Source organism: Oenanthe melanoleuca, chromosome 24 (assembly GCF_029582105.1).
Source record: "Oenanthe melanoleuca isolate GR-GAL-2019-014 chromosome 24, OMel1.0, whole genome shotgun sequence".
Classification (NCBI taxonomy): Eukaryota; Metazoa; Chordata; class Aves; order Passeriformes; family Muscicapidae; genus Oenanthe; species Oenanthe melanoleuca.
Window position 1 is genome coordinate 1,353,740 of NC_079357.1, and position 18,045 is coordinate 1,371,784.

General features: G+C 48.3%; 1 protein-coding gene across 1 annotated transcript; it reads right to left on the reverse strand.

The window, feature by feature from the left end:
* Positions 1 to 1,429: 1,429 nt before the first annotated feature.
* TTC12 (tetratricopeptide repeat domain 12) lies at positions 1,430 to 14,221 on the reverse strand. The gene is made up of 21 exons (XM_056509645.1): positions 14,021 to 14,221; positions 13,131 to 13,282; positions 12,848 to 12,878; positions 12,290 to 12,367; positions 11,816 to 11,937; positions 11,290 to 11,349; positions 10,897 to 10,968; positions 10,491 to 10,551; positions 10,219 to 10,407; positions 9,634 to 9,700; positions 9,046 to 9,134; positions 7,657 to 7,822; positions 6,971 to 7,063; positions 6,736 to 6,799; positions 5,188 to 5,322; positions 4,745 to 4,846; positions 4,449 to 4,517; positions 3,745 to 3,846; positions 3,183 to 3,282; positions 2,159 to 2,384; positions 1,430 to 1,590 (listed from the first exon to the last, which is right to left on the reverse strand). The coding sequence occupies exons 1-21, from the start codon at positions 14,082 to 14,084 to the stop codon at positions 1,515 to 1,517; spliced, it is 2,118 nt and encodes a 705-aa protein (XP_056365620.1). The 5' UTR covers positions 14,085 to 14,221; the 3' UTR covers positions 1,430 to 1,514.
* Between the last annotated feature and the right edge of the window lie 3,824 nt (positions 14,222 to 18,045).

Here is an 18,045-nt window from a genome sequence, read left to right on the forward strand (position 1 = left end):
ACCTGCACCAATTGGAATCAATGGGATTTTAACAAAAGAACAGAGCGTGTGGTCAGGTGGATTTTGTGTCCAAAAGGTGGAAAATGGGGCTGTGAACAGGAGAGGTGTTTGTGCAGACCCTCCCTGGAGGGCTGGGGGAGGATGTGGAGGGTTTTGGATGCAGTGGGCTGGGGGTGCCCACGCTGGGGAAAAGGAGGTTCAGGGGAGACCTGCTGGCTGTCTGCAGCTTCCCCAGGGGACATGCAGAGGTGGAGGGTGTGCTGGGCTCAAACTGGGTGTCAGGAGACTTTGTTAGCCAAGGTGGTCAAACCCTGCAGATGTTTTCCAATGCCCTGAACACACCTGGACTTCTGTTCAGACAGCTGGGCTGGCTGATGTTGCAGGTCCTTTTTAACTGAGCTATTCTATAATTCTGATTTTTTTTGCCAGTATGTGCCAATAAAAACATCCACATGGATCATTCCTGGATGGAATGGAAACCAGAGTGAAACAAGCACAGAGCTCAAACCTTCCTGAGAGCCCAGAGGCTTCTTGGGCACAATCACAGCCACACTTTTTTTTTTTTTTTTTTTAAGCCATTAAGCCCCCAAATAACTGTAAATATTCCCCCAGCAGCCAGCAGGGATCTCTCAGTGCCAGGCACACAAACACTGAGCCAAAGCTGCAGGAGAGAACAGCCCTGCCTGTGTGAGGGCACTGAACACCTGAGCAAGAGGCAGATAAAGCCCCGAGTGACAGCTGGGGACAGAGGGACAGGCAGGGCTGGCTCCTGGGGACAACAATCACCCATTCTGCAGCTGAGCAGGGATCCAGCAGCACCAGGGGCTGGCAGAGCCAGGGCAGAACCTCCCTGCACAACCAAGGTCAGGGCACTGCAGCTTCTCCCCCTCCCTGGGAAGGGAAATTCCTGCTGCTTGCAGAGCACCTGAACCCTCCCCGTGGCATTTGTGACCCTAAACCCCCAAATTATTAAACTGAAATAATCCACTGCATGCTTTCCATCCCAAAAACAAGAGAATCTCCAGTGGGAAGCTGATTCAGCTCTTTGGAAAAATTTGTCAGCCCCTGCTTGGAGGGGACAAAGGTTCCCCACAGAACTGACAGCCCAGGTGTCAAGGAGAGGAGCTGAAGAACCATTTAAAGCCAAACTGGACTGGCCTCTGCTTATTCCTCACAGAAATGCAACAAATCCCTCTGTTTCCTGCAGTCAAAACCAAGAAAAATTAAAAAAAAAATTTAAAAAAAAAAAAGCTAAGCTGTATTTATGGCCGTTTATCAAATTTATATCAATTATTAAAGCACAGACAGCCTGATGCAAGGTGAGATTTTGGTTGGTAGCTGAGATTATAAATTAACCTTTTCCTCCTGGTGTTGTTTCACTGGCTTCTGTGGGGGACCAAAACCACTCCAAAAAGCCACTGAAAAAGTTGATGAGTTTTGAATTAATTTTATTAAAACAAAGACAACTCAACAGCAAGTGAGATGCAGGGCACTTGTGGAAGTTTCTGGAGAGTTCAGCTGCTGGGCAGGTATTTCATGGAGGAGTTCAGGATGGCCAAGCCGTTGAGCTTCCTCAGCTGCTGAATGTGCCTGCAGAGACAACAGGGGGTGACTCAAAATTCAAGTCTTAAGCTTTCACTGCTCTGCCCAAACTTTCAGGGGTGTTTAATGCTATATTCAATAAATAAATAAAATAATAGTTAAAACTTAAAATAGTTTCTAGATAATAACAGGGATGTTCTTAAAAGTTTCCAGATTATTACTGCCCTCAGAAAGGCACATAAATAACATTCTTCAAATAGGTGGCATTTCAGATTAACCAAATTAAGAAAATAAAGAGTTTCCCTTCTATCTCAGGGCTGATACTCTTTCTACTGCTCATCTGGGACCTACAGACTCCTAACATCACTTCTGCTCTCCCAGCACAGGTCAATGAACTCCTGGCAATGAAAGATGTGGAGCAGAATTGATACCCCAGGATTTGGGGACAGGATCACAACAGGCAATTCTGGTTGGAGGAAGGAAATAGAATTCATGAAGCATTTCTATTAATTAACCTAATAATTCTAGATTTGACTCACACTGGTCAGTTTTTTCAGGGATTATCACCTAGTAACATAAAAAAATAAATATAAAAAAAGGGATTTTTTGTGCCTACCTTGGCTCAGCCACACAGAGCCTGCCCAGGGCAATGGCTGAGTTCTGCTGCACTGAGGTTCTCTGGGCATCCCCCCCTGCCTGCCTGAGCAGCAGCTGCACCACTCTGGAGCCCAGCAGGGCTGAGGCTGCCCCTGGCAGCAGCAGGCACTGGCTCAGGCAGAAAGCTGCATTCCCCACCAGCAGCTCATCCCCTGCCTCCAGCAGCTTCAGCAGCACCTGCAGCCCTGCCAGGGGGAAACCTCTGTTAGGCACAGAGCTGTTCCAGCTGGGTGCTGTTCCCCTAAAAAAATTGGGAATTTCAAGGGAATTTTGTGGCAATTTCAGCATCCAGCCCCACTTGCCCAGATGTCTCTGTCACCAAGAGCTGAAGGTGCCATGTTAAATGCCTGAAACCAGAAATGCTGTGGAAAAAGGAACATTTAAAAAAAAGCTTTTTGTACATCCAGAGCTTCCAAAGCAGCTCAGCTCATCTGGGAGCTGCCCCTGAGTACAGCAGAGTTTTGGCTCTGACACCTGAAAGCAGCAGCAGCATCTCAGGCCACAGAATGCTGAACAATTAGAGAAACACAGCCAGGGCTTTCTCCCCTGAGAGGTTTGACAAAATAAGAATCAGTGACTTCTCACAGGTGAATACCCAGAGTTTTGGTGTAGAGAACAAGGGTGAAGTGTGGCTGCTGAGGTGAGGCACTGAAAGCTCTGCCTGCAGCTGATGGGGAGGAATCTGGGCTGCACAGAAGGAAGGAGATGCTCTGAGAGGCTTTTCAGGAGAGGAAATCCTTGGGGTGCAGTTGAACTGCAGGCACTGACAGCCTCCTGTAAATAAAATCTCAGTATTCTCTGTTGTAGCCCCATTAGCTTTGATTTGGGCTGGCTTTTCAAGCAATCCAAGCAGGGCTGCAGCACAGAGCAGAGCAAACAGACCAGAAATCCCCAAAAACTGCTCTGGTTTTAGTGCCAGGCCAATATCCCCATGGAGGACACCATGAACAACCCCAACCCCTGGAAATCCAAGTCTCACTTACTTTTATCCCACCTCAGCAGCTCCTCCTGAGCCCTCCTGCTGCTCTTGGTGCAGATGGAAAGGGTTTTTATGGCATAGCTGCACGTGAGCTGTCCCCCAGCCTGGGGATTAAAGCAGAGTGAACAAACAGCTCATCCACAACAGTCTGGGACCATGGGGACACTCAGGTGCTCCTCAGGCCTGAGCCCAAATACCAAATGAAAACCTTTATCCAAGGGCATTTATCTCAGGGTGAACACAGGCTGAGAATCACACCAAACTCATTTATTTCCAGTAATAAACACACTAAATTCCCTGGATCTCTGCAGCCCAATCCTTTCAAATCAACTCCCCTTGACAAGAATCCAGTGCCACAGATTTTTTCTAGACTAACATAATCCACATCTGCTGGACACAGAGATAAAGCCAAAATCAGAACAAGAATTTAAAAAGAAATTTAAAAGGCTTAAAATGAAACCTGGCAGTGCTGTTACAATGGACAAGGATGCAGACACAGGGAAAGGAGGAGAAACACAGGGGGAGCTGGATTTGCTCAGGGCAGAAATAAAGAAATTTGGATTTACTTTCAAGAATTTGAGCATTTTCTTCACCACTCCTGCTCTCACCACCTCCTCCACTGCAGAGGGAGAGGCTGGCAGGACACGGCTCAGCACTCCAATGGCTCTCTGAGGGAAAAAGGAGAGAGAAGCAAAAACAAATGTTTATTGGTTCAGGCAGCTTAATTATCCTGCTTCTTGCTCAGTAAGAGTGAAGTAATTAAAGTGCTAAAAGGAGAAAGTCACAGAAATTAAGGAAATCCCAGAATTACAGAACTTAACGAAGAACATCTTTTGGCTTTTTTGTTGTTTTTTGGAAACTGAGCACAGCAGAGTTTGAGCACAGGGAGAGATGAGCCCAAACTGGGACCAGCACAACTCTCTGTGTGTCCATTCATTAAAAAAAGAAAAAAATACAAATTCCTGGTAGAGACCAGCCCAGCAGTGCTGGCATGAGAGAGGGAGAACAGCTCAGAACAATTTCCTTACTTTTCCTCCACTGATTTTTAAAAGGTTTCATATTGAAATGGTTTGTAAGAGCTTCTGTTAAGCACATTTCAAGAGAACCTTGAAAACCTCTTGCACCAAACCATATAAAATGAATATAAAAGTGGTTTATTATTTCTCTATTGCTATTAGGAATGTTTTAGGCTTCAAAGCCTCCTGCACAAGGCAGAATTTTGCTCTGAAGAGCTCAGGAGAGCCAAGCCCAGCTTTTGTTGGTGACTCACTGTGACAATCCTTCCATCCTGATGGCTGAGCAGAGCCAGGCACCTGCCACTGATGGGCACAGCTAAGTCCTGGAAAACACAGGGAAAACTCAGGGAAAATAAAGGGAAAACATGGGGAAAACTTGGGAAAACACAAGGAAAATAAAGGAAAATAAAGGAAAAACTCAGGGAAAATAAAGGGAAAACAGAGGGAAAACTCAGGGAGTTTTTACTTTCCAGCCTACTTAAAATGCCAACTACCTTTAAAAATAACCTGCAACACTATAATTTATTTTTAATTCCCAGCTGTTGCCTACCTGGATGGTGCCATTGGATTCCAGCAGCAGGTTCATCATCAGCCCCAGCACTGCAAACACACACAGCTGGTACCCAGGGCTGCTGCCCTCAGGGCACCCATCCTGTGGGAGAGCAGGGCAAACAAATCAGATGAAGAATTTTCCTTCTTCCAGGGGGAGGAGAAGTTCTGGGAGAAGCAGAACCAAGGACACCTTTGTGACACAAACCCAAATGTGTTTGGTACCCAGAGCTGCACACCCCAAATTTGGGATGTTTGTTACAAAAATCCCTTCCCACCCCCTGACCCTTCAGTTTTTGGGGACTGTGCTCACAGCACAGCCTCACCTGGAAGGGGTCACCTTTAAGGGACACAGCTGTGGGTGGGCTGCCCCCAAAATCCCAAATGGAGTGGAAGGGGAGCAGACAAACAGGGGAGAGGGGTGGGAACTGGGGGTTCCTTTACCAGCAGCTGCAGGCAGGCCTGCCAGCACTCCCTGCTCCGAGCCAGCTGTGCCCTCAGCCCCACATCTGCACACAGGCTGCCCAGCACCCCCACTGCACGGGCCAGGGCTGCCTGGTTCACCTGCCTGGCACACACCTGCCAACACAGCAAGGCAAAGTGAGCACCAAAGCAGCAGACAGCCCCCTGGGTGCCACCCCTGGGTGCCACCCCCTGCAAACAGCCCCTGGGTGCCACCCTGCTGGAGTCAGTGAGTCAGGGGTGTCTCTGAATTCTTCAGAGAGAAATCAGAGTGCAGGGATTGAATTAAAGCCACTCATACATAAAGTAAGCATTTAAGTAGAAGTAAGTAGTGTGAGCTTTCAGTAAGTGAAAGGTTTAGATTCCAAAGTTACAGTGTGAGTTCTAGTGAAGGTTGAAACATGCTGATGGGTTCAGTACAGGCTCCAGGACCATGGCTGTAGGCAGTGCTCAGACATAACAGAGCTCTAGTAAGAATATTGCTGATATTTTTCAGCTGGAACAAGACAGGTTGTATGAGTAGTCTATACATAACCTGGTGTGTTAAAAACTGGAATTCTAACAGCTTAAGGAGTGGTGCCCTGAGTTTGTGTCTTAGCTTGTTGGGAAAATCCTATATAAGAGTTTGTACTGGGAAGAATTAGTGCTTAGTGCTTTTAGCCATTTACTTTTGCCATTGCTTTCTTGCTTGCCTTTTGAGACTGATGTGCTTTGTAATAAATAACCTTTTTAGCAACCATTAGCTGCTTGCTCATTTAAGAAGTTGGAGCCAAGAGCTCCAGAGGTTAATAACCAACCTCACACCCCCTGCAAACAGCCCCCCAGGGTCCCTCTGCTCAGCCCAGCTGCCCAAGGTTTGCACATTTCTCATTTCCACAGTGGCTCCTCTGCTTCGTGAGCTCTGGAGGAAAGGGATGGGTTTTGTGCTGCCTAATCCCCATTTCCTGCAGTCATTCCCTTGGGCACAGAACAGCTGCTGCAGCTGGAATTCCAGCAGGGAATGTTCACAAAGAAGAGACACAAACAATGGGGAAGTGCTAAAATCATTCTCTTGCTGTTCCTTGGGAGAAATGGGATGATTTTACTGCCCAGCTCCCATTCTGCAGCAGAACCAATCCTCCCCCTTCCTCAGGACAGGTTTCTGCACATTCCAACTTGCTCTTTAAGCCAACACATTTTTCAATTTGCTGTTGGAATAAAGGATACCCAGGAAAGGGACCCAGTGTCATCTCCTCAGCCTGATCCCTCAGATTAGAAGGCAAAAATCACCATCCAAGACAGAACAGGTGGCTGACAGGGGATGAAATCACATCAAGAAGAGCAAAACTCAAAGCTGAAGGTGAAATTATCAGTGGGAATCTGCAACCAAGGCTGGAGTTTGTATTGAATATTAAAATAGGGATTTGTAGGACAAAATATTGGAGGAAAATAACATTTTCCTGATAAAAGTCAATCTCTTACACCCATAGAGCAGACCCAGGACATGTTAGACAAAAATAAACTGGAAATACAAAATCAGATTTTCCCTACCAGCAGCTGGGTGAATAAAGGCAAAACACCTGTGGAAAGCATTGCCTGACACTGGGTTTGGAACCTGTTGGGGGATAAAAACCCAAAGTTTGAGTCAAAACCCCAAAGTTTGAGTCAAAAACCAGAGCAATAGAATCAGTAAGCTCACAGCAAAAATGGCCAACAGCCTGACCCTGGCTCGTTTCATACAACTCAAAGCACAATTTTCCAGAAATGAATGAGGAATTTAAATTACCTTTCCTCCCCAGTTAAGTCAGACAGGATGTTCATGGCACTGTCAGCTCTTGCATCAGTGCTCTTGACAAATGCCATCAAAATCTGCAGCCATCTGGAATTAAAATAATAATAAAGAAACAAACAAAAATTGGTGTCAGCTTTGGTTTAATCATTAAAGATCAAAATTCTGGTTTTTCAGATTGAGGGTATTTCAAGCCACGTTAAATCTGCCTTTTTAAGCACCCTCTGAGATGTGGCTCATTCCTTTAACCTTTCCTCCCCAGGAAAAATGAACAATCTGTCCTGATCACCCACGATTACTCAATGGACATTTCTCAGCAGAACTCTGCGAGGAAGCAGCAGAAAAATGGGATGGTGACTCTTTCCCCACTCAGTGAGCCATGGCAACACTAAATAACCATCAATCCCAATTTTTAAATGAGGAGAGGCTCTCAGCTGGAACCCAGGAGATTTTAGAGGCACCAGGGTGAGCTCAACACTGGTTCAAAATCACAGCATCACCCTCCTGCTTTGTTTCAGGCACCAAAACTTCCTGCAGCTCCACCCCACACACCCAGGTGTGACCCCTGCCAGGCCAGGCCTGTCCCAGCTCACTGCCACTGTCCCTGTGTCCCCTCAGGAGGTTTCCCCAGGAGCTGGGGCAGCTCTGAGCACTGAGCTCACCCCTCCAGGACTGCTGCTCACCTGCTCAGGTCCTGCCTGAGCAGCAGCCTCCGGCCACCCTCGTGCTCTGAGTAGAGAGAAATCAGTGCCAGGGTCTCCCTCTGGAGCTGGGCTGTGCCAGAGGAGAGCAGCTCTGCCAGCTGGGCACTCACTTCGGGCTGGGCCAGCAGCAGACGCTGATTTTCTTCTGCAGAGAGGGAGGAAATCTCACAGCAGGGACACTCACTGGCACCCTCATTTTATTTTATGCTTTTTTTCCAGCATGAAGATTTTATTTGGCATCAGCTGAACCCCACAAGTGAACACAGACATCAGTATTCTGCATTTCCACTTTAGCACCCACCCCAGCCCATTGCTCACCCCTGTGGGCATTCCCTAAAAACAGAGCCCAAGCACTACTGATTGTTAATTCTAAAATAATTCAGCCTTCTATAAAACCCTGCTTTTTGCAGGTACAACTGCTTAAAGCAGAAAATTGTGTATATCTTAAGAGCAGCAATAATCCCAGAGAATTTACTTCCCACCCCTTGGGTGGCTTTGAAATGCTCAGAGAGTGGAAATTTCATTTTCTAAAATCATGGTTGCATCCAACCCCTCCTGAGACCTGCAAAACTTGGGTGACAACCACGTCTGCATGGAGCCAGGGAGAAGGGAGGCTGTGCCCAGCCCCAGAGGCAGCCCCAGCAATGGCACATTGATGAACAGAAATGTGAATTCTGTCACAGTGACCCTGATCTCCTGGCACACATTATCTGCTCATGGGCCATCTTTAAACCAGCTGGGCAATCATCTTTATCTTCCCACAGCCCATCCTCCCTCCAGGAGATATCTCCTGTTAATGGCCAGTGAGTCCCAGGGCATGACTGATAAAATTCCATCATCCCATGGGAGATGCTCCAGCCAGGGGAGGAGCCAAGCCTTTCCTACCCAGATAAAAACTGACATTTTGGACACCAAGGCACCTTCTTTCCACTGGATTCCAGAGGAAAACCAGACCTTTGCACATCATCCCTGGAGCTTCAGAGGAAACTGCACCTTCTCCAGGAGCACTGCTCCAGCTGAACCACATCTGCCCCTGCAGGAGGATGCAGCCACCATTGAATGGGACTGTGCCAACACCCTGACTGACTGACGGGTGTCAGCTTGGATTCTGACTCTGGCAGGGTTGGGATTGTTCTGTGTAATACTGCATTGCTATTTTAATTTTCCTAGTAAATTCCCATCCTAATTCCCATCTCTTTGCCTGAGAGTCCCTTAATTTCAAAATCATAATAATAATTTGGAGGGAGGGGGTTTCCATTCTCCATTTCAAAGAGAAGCTCCTGCCTTTCTTGGCAGACACCTGTCCCCAAACCAGGACACACATGAATCACACATGGACAGGGATGGGTGTGGATTCCAGGCCTTTACCATTCCCAGCACAGGCAGCTTGAAACAGCAGGAGAAGGGAAACACACAGCTCCACCTCAGCAGGGCTTTTGCTCTCTGCACAGAAGGCCCTGAAATGAGAAAAAGCAGCTTGTGAGCAGAGCAAAGGATGGATCAAACCAGTGGGAAAGATCCAGGGAATGAAAATTTCTCTGTGCTTCACCCCTCAGGTCTGTTTGCAGCCACCACTAAAATATGGATGAGGCCTAAAAAATGTCAGTGCTGCAGGACCCAAATCTTCACTGGTGCCCAATCACAGCCCCAGGGGGTGCAGCCAGAGCCTTCAGATGTTCTTTCACATTCAGATTTTTTTCTGCAAAGCTGCTCTCAGCACGAGGGATAGGATAACTGCCCAGAAAGAGCAGACACAACAGCAATCCATGAATTCTCCTCCCTGCATCTAAGGGAGCACTGTTTGTGTCAGAGTCAGGTACAGGTCCTTCCATTCACTAAAATCTGGGATTACATCCTCCTCTGATCAGTTCATCTGCATTTCAAGAGGTGATTCTGTTTCTTGAAAACAATATTCCCATTTCCCCAGGCTGGAATCCCCCTCTGGAGAGCTCCTACCCTCTGACAGTCTCGTTCCTGAGGATACTGAAGCCATTGTTTGTCCTGAAGAACGTTTGCCCAGTGCCTGGAAGAGACAAACAGCTCAGGTGTGTGACAGCCAGGCAGGCTCCTGCTCTTCCTGCACAGTGCTAAAAGAAAAGGTCACTGCAGCAGCAGCTCTGGGGAAAAACATCATTGAAAATGGGGGAAAATTCAAGAATGAATGAGGCAGGAGTGGTTTTGAAGCTGAAAATTGCTCTAATTCATGCCTGGTGGTGCTGGCTACAAGTGAAACACAACTGAAGGTTGAAACACAAAACTTCGTAACTCAATGGGCTTTAACAGAGAATTACAAATATTTATAAACAAATGAGACCCAAATCCCTCAGAACTCTCAGCAGCTCAGCCACAACATCACTCTGATTCTAAAAACTGCTGTAAACACCTCGTGGCCATGCTGAAATACCCAACATTGCCAGTTTTATGTTTTAAATGCATGTTTTAAATGCATGTTTATGTTTTAAATCTGGTCTTTTCACAACTGCTCCTTGCTCTGCCTGGGTTACAGCTCCCAGAATGAACAAGTTTGCAGCAAACACTCACAACTGTGCACAGCTTCTGCCAGCAGCCTGATGCCCCCTGTGTAGTAGAGGATGTCCTGGCCAGGGCTGCTGATCCTCTGCAGCAATTCCTGGATGGATGAAGCAGCAACACTCCCAGCCTGGGCTTCCCTCTCTGCTCTCTCCTCATCTCTCACCCTCTTCTCCTCCAGCCTGGCCTCGTTCACACAATCTGGGAGATGACAAGGAAACCATGGCAGGGAAATTCTGTTCCACCTCCATCAGAAAATCAGTGTGGGAATCTCCTTTTCTTACCTTTAAACAGGTTTTCCTTCTGGGGATCAATCTGCAGCATCTTCTCATAGCACTGCCTGCACTTAAGGGGGGGAAGAGAAGGGCTCTCAGCTTCAGCTGGGAATAGGAAGATGGTATCAATGATATCCGTATCAGATCCCAAAAGTTTTTGGGGCCACAGTCCTTAATAAATGTGAAAAGTAAAATTTATGGAGACACAGATGTCAAAATTTTCCAAAAAGTCAAATATTTTCAGTCCCTACTGCGTTGCAAATTAAAAGGAAATTTTCCAGTAAAACCCAAGGAGCAAAAAATCAGATTTCCAGTGAGAAAACAGGAACTGAGGCATGGCATGAAACTTTCTCCCTCTCACCCATTAAAGCAGAACAAAACATTGTACCAAAGTGCCAAAATTCAGCCAGCTTACCTCAGGGAAGTGCTGCAGTGCCAGGTGAGCTTTCCCCATGAGGAAATAAGCTTTAAGGCAATTTTTATTGCACTGATTTAAAAAAAGAAATTATTATCAATTATGTGTTTAGAAAATGTCAGCCTTTTAATATTTTTTCCCAGCATTCTTATTAATAATTAGAGCTGCCCAAAGCAAAGATTAGGAAATTTAAACCATTTCTTAGAAGTGTCTATAAAGTTTTTATGCTGAATTATTGCCCCCAGGGATCCAAGAAACACAGACTTGAGGTGAGGGTGGAAAGCAGGGTTTCCAAAAGGTGATTATTTTCCTGTTCATTTGAGTAAAAAATATGGATTTCTGTAAATAATGCTGATTTTAGAGGTTTTTTCCACTTGAGAATTCTGAAAGTACCTTTAATGCCCACTCACAGTCACTGATGGCTTTCTCATACTCATGGAGCTTCAGGTAGGCCTGAAATAAACCCAAAAAAACCCAGGCAGAAGAGTTAGAATCCTTCAAACAATCCTGCTCACCACTGTACAAACACTGGCTAATTAAAAAGAATAAATTCAGGCTGCTGATTGTTCTGGCCATTGATTTTGCAGGGTAATTTCCATTCTCAACTTGTTTGCCATCTCCCTGGATTTTCTAATTTAGAATCAATTGAATAGAATTCTAAACACACACACAGAGTGAACAAGGCAAACAGAGAAGGCAAAGCAAATATTTCACTCTATAGTTATTAAATTGATCCCTGAAAAAGCATTAATAAAAAATAAAAATTAATAATAAATATTTAAATGAAGCTGGGAATTGGAATGGGAAGTGGAACCCACTTGTTCTGGAGGGGTTCACCACATCCAGGAGGGTGGAACAGAGCAATGCTCTGGGGTTTTATCCTGGCACAGCCACACGTGGCTCCTTCCCTGGCACTGACCTGTGCCCTGTTTGTGTACAGCTCCTGCTTGTCCCTCAGCTTCTCCAGCCCCTGGGAGTATCTCTGGACGGCCAGGGCAAAGTCTCCTGCCCTGAAGGCTTCGTTCCCCTGCTCCTTCAGGGCTGCAGAGCATTGAAACATCAATTTCCTTTCCACTCCCCCAGGTGTGACTGAGCACACAGAGCCACGCGCTCCTGCTGGAGCAGCCACCAGAATTCCAGCCCAGCCATGATTCCCAAGGCTCTCAGTGCAATCATTCCTCTCCCAGAGGGAGATTTCCTCTCTGCCCAGCCCAAACTCCCTCCCTCCATCCCAAACCACGGGGAGATGATGGAGAAAACCAGGATTTGTGGAAGTCCTGACCCTGTCCCAGTGCTGGGGACATTTGTGGGCTCAGCCAAGCCCAGCTGTGCCCCCCCAGTCCCTGACAGGTCATTTTTGAAGGCACCAGCCTGCAGGGCCTTCAGGCGTCACCGTTTGCCAGCTGCTCATTCCTCCTCCTGCGCTGGGCTCGCTCCTTGGCATCCTGCTCCAAAGCTGCCAGGAAGCCATCTGCCAGCCAGGAGACATGGTGGCATTTCAGGGAGAGGAAAAAAGAGCAAACTCCATTAAAACAGAGAAAAAAACAACAATTCCTAATTTATTCCTGAGTCATTTCTTAATAAAAGCGAATACTAAGGGGACATTTCAGCAATGAAAGTGGAAAGTGGCTGACAATGTCCCAGACAGGGATGATGCCACCCCTGAGGATCTGCACACCTGCCTTGCTGCAGCTCCTCTCCAGGGGCAAACAAACAGGTTTGCTTCTACATTCACAATAAAAAGTGTGAGGAGCCAGAATAGAACAAGTGACAAACACAGCCATGCTGGTGAGACCTTGAGTGTGGTCCTAGATCTGACTGAATTTTGGTTAAAGACACCAGAAAAAGTCAGCTTGGACTCTGGCAGGGGTGGAATCAGCTCTGGCATGAACTCTATCCTTGCTAGAACTGGTTTTAGAGGTGTGACAGACTGTGAGGAGCACTGTCCTACCTGCATCCACTGCCTCTGCCCTCGCTGAGCCCTGCAGAAACAGAAACACAGCACAGATATTTTGGGAAAAGCCACAGCAGCACAGCAACACTTGGCTGGGCTGCACAAAGCACCAGGGAATAGCTGGGTGCATCTGAAATACCCAGGCTGACACACAGAAGGAGCAGCAGTTTGACACTTAAACAAAGATTTGATAAATTCTGACATTCCTGGAAAGTTTCCATTTTAACGAGGCCAGAGCTGAACTGAGCCCAGCTTTAACTTCAGAGGGAAAAGCCCTTACAGAAGTGTTGATGAGTGTTCTGTTCAGCGTGGTCCTGCTCTCCTCCTCCTCCTTCCTGCTGCCTCCTTGCTCCTGGAGCTTTTTCTCTGTCTCAGCAATGGCTTTTTCCCTGACAGCCGGGTCCGGGGAACTCAGCCCTTGCAACAAATTGGCTAAAAAGGCACAGAAAAATATATATATATTAAAAAAATATATATATATACATACAGGATTTCAAAGGTGAAAGCAACCAGGAGTTCAGGTGGCACCTGCTCTGAAAGCTCTGTGACCAGGATGGCTTTTGCCATAAAATCCCGGAATGGTTTGGGTTGGAAAAAAAAAACTTAAAATCCACCCAGCCCTATGGGCAGGGACCCCTGCCATGGACCAGGATGCTCCAGCACAGACTTGGGCACTTGAAATAAACAGAAATGAACAGAAATAGACGGAAATGAATGGAAATAAACAGAAATAAACAGAAATAAACAGAAATGAACAGAAATGAACGGAAAGAGACGGAAATGAACGGAAAGAGACAGAAATAGACAGAAATGAACAGAAATGAACAGAAATGAACAGAAATGAACAGAAATGAACAGAAATAGACAGAAATGAACAGAAATAGACAGAAATGGACAGAAATAAACTTTCACAGGCTGGATCTCCTGTCCCTTTCAGGAGCCACCTGCACTTTCTGTCAGCATTGCCGAAACAAACAGGAGCCAGCGGCTCTCAGCATCCCAAATAAAAACAACAGGTCCTCAAAGCCTCCCCACAGGGAAACTCGGAATAAACCGAGCCGGAGAGGGGCACAAAGGGGTTTTTCCGATTTTCTGGCTGCCTTGCCCTCAGTCCTCCCCCCTGTCCCCGGGTGAGGCCTCCGCGGCCACCGGGCCCCTCCGGTCACTCACTGACATCGTCCACACGGCGCAGGAAGCGCTGGAAATCCGCCTCGGTGTCCTCGTCGCGCAGCATGGCCAGGGGACACCGGGGGACAGCGAGGGGACAGTGTGGGGACCGTGAGGGGAGAGCGGGACCCGCCGGGGCCGGACTCGAACCCGCGGCACCGTTGCCGGGGGGACGCGGCTGACGCGACACGCGCGGAATGGGCGGTGCTATGCAAATGAAGGGCGGGATTATGCAAATAAAAGGATGACGTAGTGTGCACAATGGGCGTGGTTATGCAAATAAAAAGGGTGCGGTGCGCAAAACAGGCGGAGTTATGCAAATAAACGGGGTGCGGGGTGCAAAAACGGGCGGAGTTATGCAAATAAACGGGGTGCGGGGTGCAAAATAGGCGGGGTTATGCAAATAAAGGAGGGTGCATCGTGTAAAATGGGCGGTGTTGTATAATATTTATTGGCATAAATAAAGGAGAGTGTGCAATGTGTAAATGAACGGGTGGGGTTATGCAAATAAGAGGAGGGCGTGTGCTGTGTACAAATGAATGGGCGGGGCTATGCAAACGAGCCGCCAAATTGGCGGGAAGTCGGCGGGCTCCCGGTACAGCATCCCGGGATTGTCCCGGCTGGAAAAGAGCTCCGGTACCAGCGAGCCCAGCCTGTGACCGGTCCCGACCTCTGAGTGCCACCTCCAGGGCTGGGCACTCCAAACCTCCCTGCCAGCGTTTAAACCTTTCCACGGGCAAATTCCCGCTGCTGTCCGATCCGACGTGAGGCTTGTCCTGATTTTCATGCCAGATTTGGGTTATTTTTTCTTTTAAGGCCTCGCTGAAAGGCTTTGCCATCTCGGAGAGGCGGCGGCGATGGAAGCAGGCGGCCACCGCAGGGAGCCAGAGCATCGCGGAGCCGCGCTGCCAGGGATGCGGGAATTGCCATTCCCGGCACATCCCGAGCCCCGAACGGCGAATTCCGCGCCGAGGGAACCCGGCAGCACTAGGACAGGTCACCCTGCGGTGCTGGGGTGAAGTTAGAGACCTCCTGCATCCCACCCCATCCCTGCGAGGGGAATCCTGAGTGCCAGAGGGGTGCTGAGCTCCAGGGGCAGCCAGAATCCCCCATCCCTTCACCCCTTGGCTGCAGGAACAGCCAGGAAATCCCTTTTCAGGCACCAAATCCGAACAATTCCCTTCCCTCCATCCCTAAAGGGTTTTTTTGGCTCTAATGAAGACGTTCCCTGCCCAGTGTCCAATTAAAAACACCCACTGGGGCAGTGGGATGTTCAGGAATTTGGGGTTTATTTGTTATCCCACAAAACCTGGGCAATAAAGTGCAGAGGGGAGAGACACCTTTAGTACCTGAAAAATTCAAAAAGCACTTAAAATGCTGCTCTGAAGCTCATGCACGATATTCATATACTGATATCCGACAAAAGGCCAGGTAATTTTGGTTTCTAGAAGGGATAGGAGAAAGAGGCAGCACAAAAATCTTCCTCCACCTCCCTCCAGCCCCCCCTGCCCCGCTCAGACTTACCCCAAATTCAGCCCGGGGGAAAAGGAGCCACACTCAGCCAAGGTGACACTGCCAGTCGGGTGCCACGGCCTTAACAGAGGGAGAGACGAGGGACAATTAAAATTAAATGGAAATTAAAAGGTCTGAGGGGTGAGAAAAGGGCTGGAGCAGCACCGAGATCGAACAGAGGATCCGTCAGTGGTTTTGTCACTGAGCACAGCCCCGGCTCCAGGGGCACGAAAATCCCTTTTTAACTTCTCTGGGAGAAAAGGGAGGAAGCCCAGGGGTGCAGCAGGGAGCCAGGCAAAGGGAACAGGGCACAGCTGGCACAGGGACTGGGGGGATTGAGGCACCCCCGAACCCAGACAGGACAACCCCAGCACCCCCTTCAACCCCAGCCAGGGATTTGGGCCAGCTGATGCTCCCCCCATTGAAAGCACTTGGTGGTTTTTACATCACAAGCTCGGGGAGTGACTTAAAAAGCTCATTTTCAGCTAAATGGAAACTCCTGTGTGAAAATCAATTCTGTTTTGGCAGAATTTGTGAAGATAAGACAGCCCTCCCCTCCCCATAATCCCCAGAGTAAAAAAAAAAAAAAAAAAAAAAATTAAAGTTGGGCATTTGGTCAATTTTTAGCTAGAATTTAGGAAAAAAAAAATCAAGGTTTTAAAATTAATTAATTGAATAAAATTAATTCCATTCTAACCTCATTAAGTTCAGGCAGCCAGTTCAGGCTGGGCAGAGGTCACCTCTTAAACCCAACACCCCAGCCCCACTTCCCACAGCCAGGCAACACAAAAGTGCCTTTTTTTGGGGGGAAAAAGTTTCACAGCAGCTGTGAAACTGCTTTTGGTGTTTGCTATCTCCAGGAAATAAGTAAATAAATATAGAGGGACAAAGAAAGAAACTTTAAAGGGCTTTTAGTGCCACTCAGTGGGGATGAGAGCAGCTAAAGAAGGGCAGACTGCAGGCATCAGCTTTTTTTTTTTTTTTTTTTTTTTTTTTTTTTTTTTTTTTTTTTTTTTTTTTTTTAGTTTTTATTTGAACACAGTATTCTGACAGAATGCAAAGTCAAAATCCTCAGTTAGTATCAGTATTTACACCAGTGAGAATGGGGATAAAGGTGGAGTCGATGTTTCACTCGGTAAAAAGATTTTTTGTTTTTTCGTTTTTTTAACAAGATAGAAGGCCCCCAAAAGTAGGGAATGCTGGGGAAAGATGGCCATGGAGGGGCTGAGAACAACTATCAAAACAGCCTGGTGGTGAAAAACGTGGGGTTTGAAGGCTCCATAGAAAAGTGTGAACAGAAAAGCACTCGGGAAGCCGACGGGCTGATGCACAATTGTCACCGGTACGAATGGTGCAGCACGAGATGGCAGCTCCTGTGGCACTGGGGACGGGCACGGGGGCACGGCAGGGCCACCCAGAGCCACGGCAGGGCCACTGACCTGGGATGGACACCCAGAGCCACGGCAGGGCCACTGACCTGGGATGGACACATGGAATGGCCACAGCAGGGCCACCAACCCAGGGATGGACACACAGAGCCATGGCAGTGTCACCAACCCAGGGATGGACACACAGAGCCATGGCAGTGCCACCAACCCCAGGAATGGGCACATGGAATGGTCACAGCAGTGCCACCAACCCCAGGGATGGACACACAGAGCCACGGCAGTGTCACCAACCCCAGGGATGGACACACAGAGCCACGGCAAAGTCACCAACCCTGGGGATGGACAGATGGAATAATCACAGCAGTGCCACCAACCCAGGGATGGACACATGGAATAGCCACTGTGCCACTAACCCCAGGGATGGACACACAGAGCCATGGCAGTGCCACCAACCCCAGAGCAGTCATGGCAGTGCCACCAACCCCGGGGATGGACACACAGAGCCATGGCAGTGCCACCAACCCAGGGATGGACACACAGAGCCATGGCAGTGCCACCAACCCCAGGAATGGGCACATGGAATGGTCACAGCAGTGCCACCAACCCTGAGGATGGACACACAGAGCCATGGCAGTGTCACCAACCCAGGGATGGACACACAGAGCCATGGCAAAGTCACCAACCCTGGGGATGGACAGATGGAATAATCACAGCAATGCCACCAACCTTGGGATGGACACATGGAATAGCCACTGTGCCACTAACCCCAGGGATGGACACACAGAGCCATGGCAGTGCCACCAACCCCGGGGATGGACACACAGAGCCATGGCAGTGCCACCAACCCTGGGATGGACAGATGGAATGGCCACAGCAGTGTCACCAACCTGGGGATGGACAGATGGAGCAGCCACGGCAGTGCCACCAACCCCAGGGATGGACACAGAGCCATGGCAGTGCCACCAGCCCCAGGCTGGTCCCTCCCCAGGGACAGAAGGGAGCTGTGAGGCTGCAGCTGGCTGGGAACAGGGCATTATAAATCCAATATTAAATATTCACTGTAAAGCCACCCCAGGTGTGGGGAGGGGTCAGTGGGAGCAGCTGCTGGACAGAGCTCAGGGCTCCCTC

Coding starts and splice junctions, on each gene's coding strand:
- TTC12 (XM_056509645.1), bottom strand. CDS start 14,084: ATGCTGCGCGACGAGGACACCGAGGCGGATTTCCAGCGCTTCCTGCGC. Junction 13,283..14,020: donor GCGCCGTGTGGACGATGTCA/GTGAGTGACCGG, acceptor GTGCCTTTTTAG/CCAATTTGTTGCAAGGGCTG. Junction 10,408..10,490: donor GAAGGAAAACCTGTTTAAAG/GTAAGAAAAGGA, acceptor GTCATCTCCCAG/ATTGTGTGAACGAGGCCAGG.